The sequence below is a fragment of the Lepidochelys olivacea genome (genome assembly GCF_965140295.1).
Source record: "Lepidochelys olivacea isolate rLepOli2 genome assembly, chromosome: 19".
Taxonomy (NCBI): Eukaryota; Metazoa; Chordata; order Testudines; family Cheloniidae; genus Lepidochelys; species Lepidochelys olivacea.
Window position 1 is genome coordinate 3861601 of NC_140429.1, and position 18133 is coordinate 3879733.

Consider the following 18133-nt stretch of genomic DNA (forward strand, 5'->3'; position numbering starts at 1 on the left):
CCTAGATATTGAGAACTCAAGAGAGAAGGATGCAATACTGGAAGTATCCCTGGTAGCAGATTCTCAGTAGGCACTTGCTGCCATTTCCTCAGGGTGTGCAGGTATGTAGCCATACTGGAAGTCTCCTGTAAGAGGTTCAGTTCTACATCCAGATCCAGTAGCAATGTTTTCACTCTTCTTCATGAGGACAAAGAACATACTAGAGAAAACTTGCTAGTGAGGCATTTTAAGTTTCCAATGGAGGTGAGACATTAGATCAAACTCATTCTCCTTCTTGAGTTGCATTAAAATCTTAAGTGATTCTTGAGCTCTTGAGCAGCTCTGAGAACTAATTTTTAGGATCCACCATAGCCTTTGGTAGTCATCTTACACGTGTTCAGAATCTAGCTCTTTTTCCTCCTCTCCAGGTCCCATACGTGCTGGCAAAGTGCTGAAGTCCTGTAGTTCCTGGAGGCTAGAGTGTTAGAACCCTAATTACTTCTGCTCCGTGGAGGGGATTCAGAACCATAAAATGTTAGAGATGAAGAAGGGGCCAGAGAGATATTTGCTTTATGGCAGATTTGCAGGATGTGTCCTTTATGGAATTCAAAACTTTGCCATGATCAATTTGACAAGGAATCAGACGATAATGGAGTCTACATGGAGGATGCTGAAGCTGGAAAGTTGTACCTCAAGAACACATCAATTTTTCCATCCTTGAAGTCTTTTGGAAAGAAATCACTGTTAAAGAGACATTTATCCTGTAGAGGACCTCTCTAACTTGGGCACTTTCACATAGTACTGTACAATCCTTTGTCACTTTATAGAAACTGAGAGATCCTGTGAATTGTCACCTGTAAGTTTTGCCCCTTCAATAAACTAACTGCTTCATTCAGGGAAATGAGAGGTTCAACTTAGATTGTAAACAATAAGTGTTTGTACAGCACCTAGCATTATGGGACTTTAGGCGCCAACATACAATACCATGTTCTTTCTCTGAACAGGCAGAAAAATATTTGCAATTTAGACGGCTTGGAATGGCTCTTTAAAGTGTTTACCACATTTTCAACCATCAGATTATTCTTGAAGGAAAAACCTGTTTTGGATTTGTCTCTTTCCTCTATGGAGCTGTCAGAATGAGAGGTGATGTGTACGTTTTCCTTGGGCGTTAGTAGATCCTTTTGGATTTATTCTTTTTACAGGATTCAAGGCATACATGAAAACATGAATAGATCACTAGTGTGTTTTTATTTCTACTTTGTTTTACCCTGCTGGCAACCATTGAAGGCCCTAGTTTTATATACAGTATATCACACAATCCACCTTAGAATTAAATATCCTTCTTGATAGGTTCCCTTCTTGGGACTCTTAGCAGACTTGGAGGAGCCTTCAACCACAGCAGGAACAAGGAGTAATTGATCTGGGAAAGACATACTGGAGTGTAACTACTTAGGTCAAGGCAGAAGCAAGAACTGAGAACAGAGGTACCAAGTCTAGATGTGTTGGAGAAACTTCTCTGCCTATTGCCAATAAGGCCAACTATAAAGCTTCAGAACATAGGGACTATAATACCTGATCAGTCTACCTAGTCCGGTATACAGTTTCTGACAGTGGCCAGCACCGAAACCCTCAGGTGCAAAAATCCTCAAAATGGACAACTCAATGACCAGCCTATTGCGACTGGGGAAAACATCCCCTATCAATCAGTGGTTTAATTATACACTGAAGGGTGAGGGTTTATATCCCTTTTTTCCCCTCTAACTAATGTAACTGTGGATATTCTCACTACTCATATATATTTCTAATCCATTTTTTAATCCCATTAAACTCTATGTCTCCATGTTATCTCATGGAAGTAACTTCCATGTTTATACATTTTGTTGTAACAAATAATTATCTTTTAGCAGTTTTGAATTTGTTGCTTTCAATTTCTTTGGGTGCCCGCCCCCATTCTTGTATTATGAGAAAGGGTAAATAAGAATGCCCAACTGGCCTTCTCTATACCTTCTTTACTTTGTATACTTTTATCATTCATCTCTCTAAGAAGTCCCAATATTTCCTCACATGGAAGTCTTTCCATGCCCCAAACAAATGTCCTCTATTTCTGAATGCCCTCTATTTATTCTGCTCTAGCCTTTTAGAAGGTGCCAAGAAATGAACAAAGTATTCCAAGTGTGGATATATATTTGACTTATACAATGATATTAAACATATTTTTCTATCCCATTCCTTATGCATCCCAATATTGTTTAGTTTAAACAAAAAACACTCCTGAATATTGAACAGAAATTTTCACTGAACTTCCAAGGAAACCCTAATAATGGCGTAGCCCCAACTTGTTGGGGAGCAGCCCTGGTTCTTGAACTATCCAATCTCCCTTAAGTCTATCTAAGCTTCTGCTCTTCTTTACCATCACACTGTTGCGTTGAAGGAACAGACCCCAAGAGCCATTTGGAGGTAGGGGCTCAAATTGCTCAGATTGTCTCCGGAAGAGGTACCTACCTCTTCCTATGGGCATAAAGACAACTTCCTTCATTTTTTCTGCACTGAATAAGTACCGAGCAAGTACAGCACCTGCATTCTCCTTTTTCCCTTTTCAGCCATCCCTCAAAACTCCTCTGACCTTCCAAAGTTGAGGCTAGACTGCCTAGTTTTCTAAGGGCAGAACCCTGTGACATGAACTCCCACAGAAGTCTCTGAAGGTTGAGAGTTCTGAGCACCACACATCATCAAGACCTAAAAACATAAGTCTGCAGATTGGCTATTGCTTTTTCAAAAAAGGCAGATGTTTTGCTTGTCATAGTGCAATCTTAGGCGGCTCACCCTTCAAGTGTCTGCTCTACCACTAGTGTAGCTCTGATGAGTGGAGCACAATTTCGTTCTAGAAAATTTTAGGAGAAAAATAATATAGTCCTATAGTTGCATAACTGGAACAAAGAGCTAGCTTCAGAGTTTGAGGTTATTTTCATATACAAAATAGTACGTAAGTGTACAGAGCAATTTCTCACAGCACAGTATCCTACTGATTACAAGAAGCAGTACACAGCTACTCTACACGGGGATGAGAACATAGCCATCTTATAGGAAACAGAAAAAGTCAATATCCAAAACCAAAGTGTTGTTGCACTGAGTAGTATAGGGACACTAAAATAGCAGGGTTTTTATAAATTACCATATTATGCTAATACAGATGTTCTGGTGTGATATTATAAGTAGACTCACAACAACTGCAATTAACAAACAAGAGGAGACGGGAGGAAAGATTTTCCCCATAAAAAGCTGCTTGACCTGCACTGTCCCAAAGCAGAGTTTAAGGAAGCTAGCTGCAAAAATTAGCAACAAAATAAGATAAATGAGTGTTCTTGCTACTCACATTACTACATCACTTTGTACTCCTGACTTGACTGCACATAGGTTTTAATAGACAACAGGACAATTGACACACTCCTTACTAGTGGATCATAATACCCTCACACTAGTTACCACAGGCCTTATTGGGTGCTTCTGCATGTAGTCTTATCCCTTTAAATGGTATACATACTGGAAAAAATGCTGCGTTGCATTTAAGGCAATGTTCTGATCCTCTCTCTGACTACAATACTTCACGGTAGCTCTACTGTAAGATCTACAGCTCCAGTCAACATGAGAAAATTGTTAGTCCATACCACTTTAAATTCTTCTGAACACTGCCTTCACTTTGCCCTAAGTTTGGTCTCCTTATATCACTGGCAATGTGTTTTAGTGATCCAAGTACGGAACTGGAGTCCAGGAATTCTCATCATGGCTCAACTGCTGACCCACTGCATTACTCTGAGAAAGTTAATTTGAACATTGCACCTCAGTTTCCCAAACTAGCGTGAGGATGCCAGTACTTCACGAAGATGTTGTGAGGCTCACTTAATATCGGTAAAGCTATTTAAACATGTAAGTTTCTATATAAGTAGCAAGTATTATTTTGGAAACCAGATCCTACTGCTTATAGGTCTGATCTTGCTGAGCACCTTCAACCCCTATTCAAGTCGGTGGGAATTGGGGGCACTCTGCATATCACAAGTATCCCACATATTGCAGGGCAGAGCTCCATGTACTGTATCTATCACCCACACTTCTTTATGATGCACATTTGTTATAGCTAGAAGGACCTGGAAGAAGATGGAGCACACCAAGCTCCAATAGTCTGTGCCTGATGTTCCAAGTGTATTTCCAAAAGTGATCTTAATAAATTGAGGCAAGATATAGGATTACTGCACCACTTTGCTAGCCAAAGAGTTTTTTTCTAAGTGAGGATGTTTTATTTTGCTATGTATTCATGTCACATCATTTCTATAAAGTGCACTTAGTGTGATAGGTATGCTTATGACAGCTAAATTCTGAAACTAGCAAAAGTTATGTGTTGCTATTTTTCATAATGGAGATGTTTTAGAAGAATATGGATTTTAAGTATTTTCTCAAGTTTGAAGATTACATTATCTTGTATTCTGCATATCCAAAGTGCTCTTCAGCTGTGCACACAAGAAGCCTGCTTAGGTGTTAGCTTGTCTAAAGAAAATAAGGCTTTTGATAAGCTGGGCACCAAAATATTTAGCAGAATTGTCAGATTAATTGAAGTAAATCCGATATGTTGTGCTTTAGTTTAATTCTTCCTTTTAAGCCTAAGCATCTAAAAAACCACACTGCTGTGTAAAATGTATTTTACTCAAGTTGCAAGGTACATCAGAATTATTAGACACTAGAAAACTCACCACTAGCCCCTTTTTTTGCCTGGCATAGGTGACAGAAGGGCATTAACTGTAGTTTAGTATTAAACACTTTAATTTGAAATAATTAAAAACTTGTTCATAATTACAATGTCATTCAAAATGGCAACAACATCCATAAACCAAACATTTAACTAATAATTATTTTTGTGTAATACAAAGAGTAAGGCTGCCTTGAGGCTGGCAATTTCATTTTTTATGCAAAACAGGTAAGTATAACATTTTTTAAAAACAAACCATTAAGTTCCCTCCCTTGTTCCTTTGTAACAATCCCTTGGAAGCTTGAAATATTTTTTCCCTTCACAGTTTTTCACCACATAGGTTTTAGGGCTGATTATAGGCAGGGATGCTAGGTCAACTGTAATATATATTTTTTAAATCACAGATTCCACAGTTTCCTACCTCCTATGCAGTTTCCCATGTGCGCACACACCACAGCCACATCGCTTTGGAAAACAGAAAACTTTTACAGAAGACAGAATTTTTTTTAAAAAAAGGTCATTCAAAATGTAATTAATATTCCTGAACCCAGGTATAACGAGGTCAGGAAGTGCTCCCTGACCCTTGGTGCATGACATCACTGGAGGGTTGTTAGGCATTCAGCCAATCACATTGCCCCTCCTAGATTTGAAACCTGTACAATACAAATAGTTAAAATTAATCAGTGGGCCATTCTTAGGGCTCCTTTTGCAGAATAACAGAGAGACCAATTGATTCATACCTTCAAACACCTAGAGAGTGAGGAGAGCAGAGGGTAACAAAGAGCCAGCCTGCTGCAAATACCTGCTACAGGAAAAGAAGCACTTCAACAGGAAGAGAACCCCTAGAGGTCAGAAGAGCCATAGAGATCTGTGAATAAGAGAGCCACAGAGTTGTGCATTAAAGACTGCTATTTAATTCTACAGAGCCCCCTAGCAGCTTCAGCAGTTTCAGCTGCCTGTAGCTAGCGTCTTATTTCTGCCATTCAGTTGCAGTGGGTGTGTAATGTATTTCTGTGTTATTTCTGGAGATAGTTGAAAAAAAGTTTTGCTATAACATGTCTCTGGAATTTTAATTTCTACTACATTGTAAGCATTTTTAGATACAAATCTATTCTGAAACAGAAAAAAAAATACAACTAAATTTAAATTTAATAATGGGGAAGTATCAACAAGACCCTATCATTTCTCCACATGTATTGGGGGGGGAGGGGGGAATATATATGGGTTGTCACTGAACTTGTCAATCTACTTTTTAAGTCAAAGAAACTGCATTACAACATACATTTTAGAGAATAATTGCCAAGTACATAGAAGTACTAATACTGTGAGATGTATCCTTTAAAATCAGTGGGACTGTAAATACTCAACAACTCATAGGATTGGGCCCAGATTTTTTTAAAATCAAGATTTTAGCCTAACCTTGATAATGTCCCTTTAATTACAGTTATTTTTTTCTTTTTAAGCATAGGCAATTCCTAACAATTCTACATACATGTTAAAAAATACCAAGGAAGACATTTTTCTGTTTCGTATTGCTTCTGACCTTGTTATTCACGATAAAATGTAAAGCTATACTTCATCCAAGGTTAATAGGCCACCTAAGCACCAAAATAAAAATTCTCAAAATATCCTTAATAGATTAACAGTGAGTTGCTAGCATCTTTACCCAAGCATCTAGGCTCCTACTATACATGAAGCCTAACCCTGCATTATGCTGATGGCATCACCCCCACCCACCCAGAAATCTCAGTTGCAGATTGCAACAAAGCTATAGGAGGTCAGGCAAATGGTTTCCTCACATGCATACACACACTTTATTGCATATTTTTGAAAATTATTTGGTACTCGTAGTTTGTACCCAATAAAAGCAGAAGGGGTTCCTACTCCCATAAAAAAAATCCTCACCAAAAAAATGCAATAATGGGGGGAAACCTTCCTACCTGGCCCAATGGCCCCCAATAGGAAGGCTGTGGTTTGCAGCAGTTTTGTGCTGGTTGCAAAACCACCAGCCTGGTGCACATGGAGCGGAAGCCTGCCAATCTAGATGCCTGGAACCTACAACCATTTAAACAAAACAAAACAAAAAAAAAAGGGGGGTGGGGGGAAGTGGGCGAGAGGAATTGGGGGGGTTACATCAGTTACATGCTGAACATCCTTCCTCCTCCTGCCATTTAAGTCATTATACACACATCCCCCAAATCCATGGATTGTGGTGAAACACATCTGCAACTCACGTTTAATTTTAGAAGAATTATACCGGTGTAAATCAGGAGGAACTTCACTGAAGTCAGAGTTACAATGGTATAAAACCAGGATGAAATCAAAATCAGTACCTATACATTTTAGCAGCAAATGTTACTGATGCGATATTCATTAGATGAAATATTCCAAACTAAGTTTCACTTTACATATTTTATTAACCCATTAGAATGTTTGTATTTTCCAGACTGAAAGTGTATGCTTAGAAGAATTTGTCCGCAGCTTCTAAAAAGTTAACATTTCCTCAGTTAGCAGATTCTATCCTGCAAGGTGCTGGAGAGCCCTTTGCTCCCATTTAACTCAATGTGAGTTGAGGAGGTCACTCAGTAACTCACAGGATTGAGGTTTTGATCACGTTATAAAAAAACAAAAACTATGCGTTTAAATTAATACAGCCAACTGACAATGATGACTACAAATATACTGTTTGGGGCCAGACGACCAGCATACCAGAATCTAAGAGTCACACTTTCCTTTACTCAGTGTATCTCCCAAGAGGTTAACTAGTTAACCACACTAACAATTGTTTTGTCAGAAATTATATTACTAACAGAACATCAATTTCCATCCCACCATCAACCTCAGCCTGGACCAGTCCACACAAGAGATCCACTTCCTGGATACTACGGTGCTAATAAGCGATGGTCACATAAACACCGCCCTATGCTGGAAACCTACTGACCGCGATGCCTACCTACATGCCTCCAGCTTTCATCCAGACCACACCACACGATCCATTGTCTACAGCAAAGCTCTACGATACAAACCGCATTTGCTCCAACCCCTCAGACAGAGACAAACACCTACAAGATCTCTTTCAAGCGTTCTTACAACTACAATACCCACCTGCTGAAGTGAAGAAACAGATTGACAGAGCCAGAAGAGTACCCAGAAGTCACCTACTACAGGACAGGCCCAACAAAGAAAATAACAGAACGCCACTAGCCATCACCTTCAGCCCCCAACTAAAACCTCTCCAATGCATCATCAAGGATCTACAACCTATCCTGAAGGACAACCCATCACTCTCACAGATCTTGGGAGACAGGCCAGTCCTTGCTTACAGACACCTCCCAACCTGAAGTAAATACTCACCAGCAACCACATACCACACAACAGAACCACTAACCCAGGAACCTATCCTTGCAACAAAGCCTGTTGCCAACTGCGTCCACATATCTATTCAGGGGACACCATCATAGGGCCTAATCACATCAGCCACCCTATCAGGGCTCATTCACCCGCACATCTACCAATGTGATATATGCCATCATGTGCCAGCAATGCCCCTCTGCCATGTACATTGGCCAAACTGGACAGTCTCTACATAAAAGAATAAATGGACACAAATCAGTCGTCAAGAATTATAACATTCAAAAACCAGTTAGAGAACACTTCAATCTCTTTGGTCACTCGATTACAGCCTAAAAGTGGCAAAAAAGACCTAAAAGTGGCAATTCTTCAACAAAAAAAACTTCAAAACCAAACTCCAACGAGAGACTGCTGAATTGGAATTAATTTGCAAACTGGATACAATTAACTTAGGCTTGAATAAAGACTGGGAGTGGATGGGTCATAACACAAAGTAAAACTATTTCCACATGTTTATTCCTCTCTCCCGCCCCCCACCCCCACACTGTTCCTCAGACATTCTTGTCAACTGCTGGAAATGGCCCACCTTGATTATCACTACAAAAGGCTTCCGCCTCCCCCCCCCCCCTTCCTGCTGGCAATAGCTCACCTTACCTGATCACTCTGGTTACAGTGTGTATGGTAACACCCATTGTTTCATGTTCTCTGTGTATATAAATCTCCCCACTGTATTTTCCACTGAATGCATCCGATGAAGTGAGCTATAGCTCACGAAAGCTTAGGCTCAAATAAATTGGTTAGTCTCTAAGGTGCACAAGTCCTCCTTTTCTTTTTGCGGATACAGACTAACAGGGCTGCTACTCTGAAACAGAACATAGGTTGTTTTATTAAACTTACGACAATAAGTCTTTGAAGACAGTGATAACTCTAGACAGAGTCTGTTTCCTTCTGGTTTTGGCTCTAGTCCACCCCCAAATAAGAGACCTACAAGAGGGCTTTGCATATAAATTAAGAAAATACAGGAATGGGCTATCCTCTGGTTGCTGAAATATTACTTCAGGGATTCTCAGACTTTTTCACCATGTGGTCGACATTATGTTAATAGATTGATTGGTGGACCAGATAACAGACCTGTGGTCTTTACCTCCCTTCCCAAAACTGTCCTGTGGCAACTACAACAGTTGCTTACATGGAAGACAGGAAAGCCTTTATTTGTTTTTAGATACCTCTACTACAATGTGTTTTGTCCTTACTGAAACAATGTAATCAGGACATTGACTTTAGCTCTTTAATTCATCTTCCCTGCTGATGCTTTCTTTTGCCTGTTCCTCCTCTCTCTTTTACATGGTGCCTTGCCACCTGATCCTCTCCTTCCCCTACTCTCATAATCATGGACATTCCCCTCCAGCTGGTGGCTAAAATTCCAGTCCAGCTTGTGGTTCTAGTTCCCATGGCTGGCTCCTATTTCCTCTTCTCCTCCTACATAGTTGTGGCTCTTAGTAGAGGCAGCTAGACTGGATGCTCCTCCTTGTTTCCAATGTCTGCTATACATAATCTGGATACCTCCAAAAACATTATTATGTGACCCAAAAACTCCCAGTAACCCACCAGCAAATGCTCCACAGGACAGTTTTGAATTGTTGCACCACATAAATAAATGGGAGCACAAAAACAAGACAGTTTGTACAAGATGCCCCAGTAAAAATAGCCAACATAAATTAAACATGCTGGAAACAACTATCCAAGATGAGGACCCTAGTGGTAAAGATTAGACTGTTTCTTCTGTAGCATTTGGCTCCTATGACAGCATTCAAAATGACTATTACCAGCAGCCTAGAACTTCTTCATCCATTGTGATACTTTCCAGAAAACTCACTCCATGGTCGACAGGAGTGAAGCAATTTTAGGAGACATAAAAGATATAGAAATTCATACCACAATGCAAGCACATGATGCTCCAGTGCCCTTACAGAAAAATAAGAAGGTGCTGGTCTACAGAGCAGATATTTCGGAAAACAAGCTAAAACTAAACTCAATCTCAAGCTCACTCAAAAACAAAACATTGTCAAACTTTAGAGCCTACAAATCCACTCAGGCCTACATCTTATTCTGCCAATCGCTAAGACAGACAAGTCTGTTTACATTGACGGGAGATACTGCTGACTGCTTCTTATTTACAATGTCACCTGAAAGTAAGAACAGGCATTCGCATGGCACTTTTATAGCCGGCATTGCAAGGTATTTACATGCCAGATATGCTAAACATTCGTATGCCCTTCCGTGCCTCAGCCACCATTCCAGAGGACATGCTTCCATGCTGATGATGCTCGTTAAAAAAATAACGTGTCAATTAAATTTGTGACTGTACTCCTTGGGGGAGAACTGTATATCTCCAGCTCTGTTTTACCTGCAGTCTGTATATATTTCATGTTATAGCAGTCTTGGACGATGACCCAGCACATGTTCGTTTTAATAACACTTTCACAGCAGATTTGACAAAACGCAAAGAAGGTACTGATATGAGATTTCTAAAAATAGCTACAGCACTCGACCCAAGGTTTAAGAATCGGAAGCACCGTCCAAAATCTGAGAGGGACGAGGTGTGGAGCATGCTTTTAGAAGTCTTAAAAGAGCAACACTGATGTGGAAACTACAGAACACAAACCACCAAAAAGGAAAATCAACCTTCTGCTGGTGGCATCTGACTCAGATGATGAAAATGAACATGTCCGCACTGCTCTGGATCATCATCAAGCAGAACCCATCATCAGCATGGAATCATGACCTCTGGAATGGTGGTTGAAGCGTGAATGGAAATATGTATCTTTAGCACATCTGACATGTAAATATCTTGCAATGCCAGCTACAACAGTGCCAATGCGAACACTTATTCTAACTTTCAGGTGAGACTGTGAACAAGAAGCAGACAGCATTATCTCCTGCAAATTGTAACCAACCTTGTTTGTCTGAGTGATTGGCTAACCAAGAAGTAGGACTGAGTGGACTTGTAGGCTCAAAAATTTTACACTGTTTTATTTTTGAATGCAGTTTTTCTTTACATAATTCTACATTTGTAAGTTCAACTTTCATGATAAAGAGATTGCACTACAGTACTTGTATGAGGTGAATTGAACAATAAAATGTTTTTGTTTTTTACTGTACAAATATTTGTAATCAAAAATAAATATAAAGTGAGCATTGTACACTTTGTATTCTGTGCTGTAATTGAAATGAATATTTTGAAATGTAGTAAACATCCAAATTTTTTAAAAATAAATGGTATTCTATTGTTGTTTAACAGTGTGATTAATTAATTTTTTAATCGCACGATTAATCGCTATTAATTTTTTTAATCCCATGACAGCCCTAATAAACATTGGTGTGGAATTTTAATAAATAGCCTGAGTATTTGTATATATTATTTCAGATATTTTTAATTCAAACAGGTAGATGAACTTTATGCTTTCTAGTTACAGAATTAAATTTATATGTAGAACTCTGTTTTGGCTTTTCCATCTAAACTGAAAAAGCATAGGTCTGATGTTTGTTGTAGTGTTTGATTGGGACTTTTTTCTGAATGATGCTCTAAAAAGGATTGTTTGATTCTGAACTGAGAGAGACTGGGGTTTAATTTTTCTATTATTACTGAGTGTTTAGTACAGAGGCGTTGTACTTTGGCCTGAGGAATAATGAGGCTGTTCGTGGTTCATATCCCAGACTTCATTGTGCTATACTGTCAGTGTTCAGTTGGACCAGCCTCCGCTGTCTCTGGAGCATGACTGGAGATTCCACTCTTGGTGATTTATGAATAATTATGGATACAGCTCTAAGGGGGAAATTTTATGAATGCTGTATATGTTTAATCGGTCCCAAATGCTAATTTCAGGAATTACTTTTTGTTACTGTTTGTACCTAAACATTTCTTGATTTATTTTAATTTACATGATGAATATTTCTACATTATTTCTCCCACCTATATTTCACTGTATACTTGCTATTAACTTAGCTTTAGATGAGAGTCTTTTGAATATTAATGTATTAAAGACTGAAGTAAAAGCTGATTATATAATCTTCCCAAAGACATATTTTTTGTTTGTTTTTTACTAAAACCCTAGTGATTTCCCTAAACAATTTTCTAGCTAATGCTACATTTTTTTTGTCATGGAAAAAGTATCGTTTTTCATGAAGAACCATGGCAACTTTCACAGGGCAACATCAAATTTCATGAACATTCATGTTAACAGCAAGTATCAATTAAACAATACTTCATCATGAGCTGAAATATTTCAGTACGTACCAGAATGAAGAAGCAAAGAATTTCCACTTACTTTTTAACTTGTTGGAACTTTGAAAATATTGAAGAATCAAAGGGAGAACTTATATAACTTACTGAAAAAATCAGAATAAATTTCAATAAAAAAATTAAACAAAAGATACAGGAACATCTGCTCTATGAAATTTTTTGTTCAGCTGAGTTCAGCCTGCCACAATATTCTGTGTACCACATGCAATACGAGACTTAAAGTTGGCATAGATATTATTTACTCTCATTTTCAGTTCCTTTGCCAGAGTAGTGTAAAGTGGCCCTGTTATAAATGAGAATCCAGCCCAAATTCTCTGGTCTTATGCTCCTGTGTTTAAAATCCTGCAGTGCAACATAGTGTGAAAAGGTTATTTCAGCACTTGCATTGTGGACTGGCACACACAGACGACTGCAACACTTGTCAAATCAGAAAAATTATCAAAGTTCTTATACTTTGCCAATCTCAGTCTGATGAATCATGGCCTAAATAAGAGATTTTCACAGGAGGTGGGGGGAGGGGGGAGGAACTGCTGGACAGCTAGAATTTTATGTTTTTGAAGCAAGTGGTAAATTCTATGATTTCCATAAAATTGAAACCACAGTTAAGGAAGTTTTAATTACAATGATATTTGAATATCATATATATTTTTCAATGAAAATTAAGAGTTACACATAGACACTTTGAAACTTCAAAATGTGTTCCAATTTTTATATGCTTCTGAAAGGCCACTTAAAAGTTTCTAAATGTGCAATTTCATTGCAGTATTATTGAGTTAGAGACAATATTATTGTCAAAGCATTCCTACAATCTGACTGCTAGTTCTCTCTGGAGGAACTAAAAGAAAAACCAAAAACATTTTTGATAGGTGACCAACTGTGATTTTACCTTTCTAATTTATTTTTTGCCAAAAGCCAAAGAAAAGCAATAGTTCTGCACTGATAATCAAATATTACATTTGAGATTGCTTTCTAATATATAGCAAAAATGTATGGAAAATACAAAGCAGCTATGGTATTCACAACATTACCAGTTCTCAACTGGTCTAAAAAAGGCAGTAAGTAGCATGCATTTGTTGAACAAAGAACATTTTCGTACTCTAAAGCTACAGATAAGACGTCTTTAAAAAACTAGTTACTTTTATTTTTGTTTCCCTTGCAGTTTCTGGAAAGTAGCATTTGCAGACAGATGGCACTAAGAACAAGGAAAGGGTAAATAGAGAACTAGATGACATTTAAATTATAAGGGGAGCACCATTCCCTAACCTTTCTTATGGCTTACATGGGTGTCCTTTTTCCTGAGATGGCTAAACAGCAAATCAGGGTAGCAGACCTCCTATCTCTCTCAAACTCACCTGTCATGTGATCTTTGCTTCAGCGTGAACTATGCTGCTAGCAGTGCAGACACTACCTGCTGGTGGAACCAGTTCCACACAAGAGGCCAACTCGCCAGACTTCCTACTGCATTCCTGATATAATCCATTTAATCTTCCCTGTGGCACAGCTCAATTTCTGCTCCAGGTAATTCCCCATATGGATCCTTGCACATCCTTTTTGTGTTCCCTTTAGACATCTGACATTAAAAAATGCACTTCTGTTGCTCTTCTCTGCCTGTCTCCCTTTTTCACCAGTAGAGACATGATGTTGCTTTCACTATAGAACGGAAAGCAAAAAATAGGCTAAGACACTAGAAAGCAGGAGCAGCTGCCACCCTAATGACAAGGGCTTGATGAAAAGTCTTCTACTGGAGAAGTCTTACTTTAACAGGTAGAGATGATTACAAAGCACAGCTGTTATCAGCAAGAACAGGACTGGGCTACAATAGCTCTGTTTCTATGCAGCTAGGAACTCGTTATAAAATGGACAGACAGCAGCCATCTGGATAGAGGGGGCTATTGACAGGAGTCCTTCAAGAAAATTCAGTAAACAGAATCAGCTACAATATTATTTAGACATTATTAGAAGGTGAAGATGGAAACAGGTCCATTTCAAGAACGTTGGACATGATTCTCACTGCAAGGCCACTTTACACAGCTCTAGTTGTGTGAAGGGCCTTAAAGTGTGCTTAAGTATATTTTACTTCCACTTGAAGACCCCTTTACACTGCTCTGGCAATGTAAAGTGGTCTTCATGTATAAGAGAATCAGGCCCATTTCATTCACATATAGCAGCCAAGTGTGGAAGGATAATGGTAGCAACATGTTCTTTGAGAGATGGACTGTGACAGTAAATGCCTTTGAGAATCATAGGGTTAGAAGGGACCACGAGTCTAACCCCCTGCCAAGATGAAAGGCTGTTTATAATGTCTTTGTACCACTGAAGGAGGTTCAGCAATAGCAATTCTCAAATGAGAGAACATTTCCTTCTATTTTCAATGGCACAAGAATCATACTGAAGTTAACAAATGTTTGAAGATATCTGCCTTATTGATGTAAGATGCCTGCTTGTCTATCAGTGCTAATTTAAATTTCCATGGCCCCAAGGCTGCCTAACTTTACTCACACTTAGTACTTTACTCCACAAATATTCCCACTGATTTTAGTAAGGATGACAGAATAAGAACCTAAATAAATACATGCCCTGTTTAAATTGTAATCTGTTCAAGAGAGGGACATTACAGTTAACTAAGAGGAAAGTGACATGCACATTTGAGGCACTGAAAAAAAAAAAAAGAATTTCACTCCTTAGTAGAAGATATATTAGTGGACAACCTTCAACTTAAACCTTTAGCATTTATAAATACAAAAGTAGTTTTCTAATAATTTAACTAGGTTTATTTATATTCCTTATAAAATGTATCAGTGTTGTTTTGGGGAGAACACTAATCTCCTTTTATAGTGATTTTTTAATATTAAAAGTTGCAGAATATTATTAAAAAGCAAATAGAAGGCCAGCTTTTTGTTTTTTGCAATAGCAAAGAGTTCATCTTTCCTTCATTCTTTGCAGATGTTCCTGGATCAAGTTGCAAGATTGCATCCAATGGATTTAGCAAGATGACAATTTCAACATGTACAGAACTATCACTCTGGAGTGACAGTCCTTGCAAAAGGTATGGGGCCGGGAGGGGTGGGGGGGCGTGGAGGAGGTTCTTAACACAGATGAGAGCAATTTCTGAATATGCAAGCATTATAACTTATCAGGTTACCAAAAAGTTTAAAGGTAATTAGGATATCCAGAAAGGAAAGGAATTCATGGTTTTCCTCTTTTCACAATACATTACCACTGCGTATCCCAAACATCTCCTCTCAAAGATGGAATACATTTGGCAATAAACGCTGCATAATGTACCTAAGAGAAAGATAGGTTCACAGAAGACCTATATTACTAACATCTGAATTGAGTGGAAATGAAGTTTTGCCTTGTATTTTCTAATGTATTTCTCTCATCAAGTCCCTTACCCTCCCAACTCCTTGGTAATATCTGAGAGCCTGGTCACTGACACACACCTTTAGACTTGTGGGGAGTTGCACCAAGTTGAGTGGGACTGCTCCCGAGTATAAAGCTACACAAATGTATAAGTGTTTGAAGGATTGGGATCTAAGACAACATTATGTTGATGTTCCATGACCCTGTGGTAGTCTTGAGCAATATAAAACTGCTTAGACAGTGTTGCCAATTACATCCAGAAGATTCACATATGCTACCTAACAACTAAGCAATCACAAGGTTCATGTTATTTGAAACAAATTAATTAAGTTAATCTTCGTTTATACATACGAACAAAAAGTTTTGTAGAGAATACTCATTGTCTCTAACTACATAAATTTGTTAGTCTCTAAGGTGCCACAAGTACTTCTGTTCTCATTGTCTCTAAGGTCCAGAATTTGAAAGGACTTCATCATAAACAGCATCTTTCAGACAATGGAAATGGGACAGCTCAGAAGAATGGTAATGGGATACAAACTTTCTTTTCTAAATCAGAAGCTCAAATCCAGGTTAGTATTGATTCACTTATTACTGACAGTTTTCAACTGGAGTTATACAAGTGCAGAAAAGAGCCACTGACTTGCTGCACATTTATTTAGAAAAATGCTTTAAAACTTATTTTTATAAGCTATGCTTCAGGCAACTAAACACAGGGAATAAGAAATCTATGACTGAGATCCCTTATCACTGTGGTAAAATAACATGCCTAATATTCATGCAGACTTAACTGTGAAACTGAAGGACTCATATAGTAGCTGCAGTCCGAGTAGCTAAGAACTGGATGAGCCTGCCATGCTGAGAACTCACTTTGGTTTGGCATGGACAATGAACATAACTTTTTAAAAACAACTAGCGTGTGCTTAAACAAGGGAAAGCCAGACAATTAAATCCCAATGATGAAACCTAATGAACTTGAATTGTGTTGTTCGAATGATGACACCCGGAGGACCAACTGACACTCCCTTACAAAATTTTACAGCGGTCATATCGCTCAACTGATTGGCACTGGAAAATTTTAGGGAAACCGAGAAAATTTCCAACATTTGAAATGCACCTTAGCTACGGGATTCCATGCCCTCAATTAGTGGGGACTTCGCTTGTTGGGTCATGGCATCGCCAGCCGGCTTTATGGTGGCATCTCGCCCCCAGCCCGGTCAGGACCTCCTGCCACAGACTGCCGAGGCTTTGGCAGGGGAGGTTGGCGGGGACGGGGGCGGGGGGGGAGGAGAGAAAGAAGGATCGTTTCCAGACAGCCATCTTTTCAAGACCACTTTAAAAGGTGGCTTCTGCTCCCCCTCCCTCCACGGGCCAGGTCCCGATCAGCGCCCCCCCAACAGCGGAGACGGGCTGCCCCATGCCTTTAACAGGGACAAAGGGGAGCGGGCGCGCGTCCCTCCCACCAGCTCAGCACACTCCGGATACCCCCCCCCCCGGGCTACCCCACTCCCTGCCCCTCTGCCTGCGAGCGCGGCCCCCTCCTCGGCGGGCCGGCGCCTCCCACAGGCCCCCTCCCCCTGACCCGCCCCTGACCCTTCCCCTTTGACCTCCCCAGCCTCCCTCCCCCCGGACCCCCCCCTCCGCTCACCCTGGCACGAGCTCTGGGTCCCTCCTCCTTTGCCTCCGCCATGTTGGGCCCCCGCAGCCCTCACACCCCGGGGGGGGGTCTCTGCCGCTCGCCCCCCTGGAGGAGGAGGTGACACGGAGCGGTGGGGGTCGGCCCCGAGCCCTGCTGCGGGGGAGGGGGCTCCGACCGGGCTCCCCGGGAAGGGGGGGGGTCTAGGCCGCTCCCTCGGGGGGGCGGAAGGGGGGGAGGCTGGTCGGACCCTCCAAGCCGCCAACCTCTTAAAGCTGCAACGACAAGCCCCAGCACGGGGGGGGTGGCCGAGTGCGCATGCGCAAGGCGCATGCGCTGAGGCTCAGCTTCCCCCGCCCCCCCCTCCCCGCGCATGCGCGCTTGCCCCCCCCTTGCTCCTTCAGGTCCAGGTTGGCTCCCTCTTAAAGGGCACCGCGCCCATGTCTAGGCTGAGCTGGGGGGGGCGGGGACCAGAGCCTGCAGCCTCAGTGGAGACCCAGGGGCTCTGTGCTCTGAAGGGAGGAGGAGGGGTTTGTTAGGGGTTGCACTCCACCAGGCAGCACTTGTGGCCTGTCTGCAGGGGGACCGTGGCACCTCGTGCCAAGGCGTCCCCTGCAGCCTCAGCACAGTGCCCCAGTGGCCTCCCCCATGCTCCCGTACCCCACCCTCGCGCCCCACGCCCGGGTGCCCCACTACCCCCCCTCGCCCTCTGGCACGCCCGCCGCCCATTTCGCACTCCCCGCCTCACGCCGCAGCACCCGGGCAA

General features: G+C 40.8%; 1 protein-coding gene across 2 annotated transcripts in view; it reads right to left on the minus strand.

Moving 5' to 3' along the window:
- The window catches only part of LOC311533079 (zinc finger MYM-type protein 4), a 55401-nt gene extending 37775 nt beyond the window's left edge, over window positions 1-17626 (minus strand). Inside the window, exon 1 of one of the 2 annotated variants that reach the window (XM_084652178.1) lies at window positions 17380-17626. In XM_084652178.1, the coding sequence (XP_084508304.1) occupies window positions 17380-17421 (42 nt within the window). In that variant the 5' untranslated portion in view covers window positions 17422-17626. Of the gene's footprint in view, window positions 1-5457; window positions 5586-17379 lie in introns of those variants that run through there. The other variant, XM_084652179.1, reaches the window with a different exon arrangement.
- Between the last annotated feature and the right edge of the window lie 507 nt (window positions 17627-18133).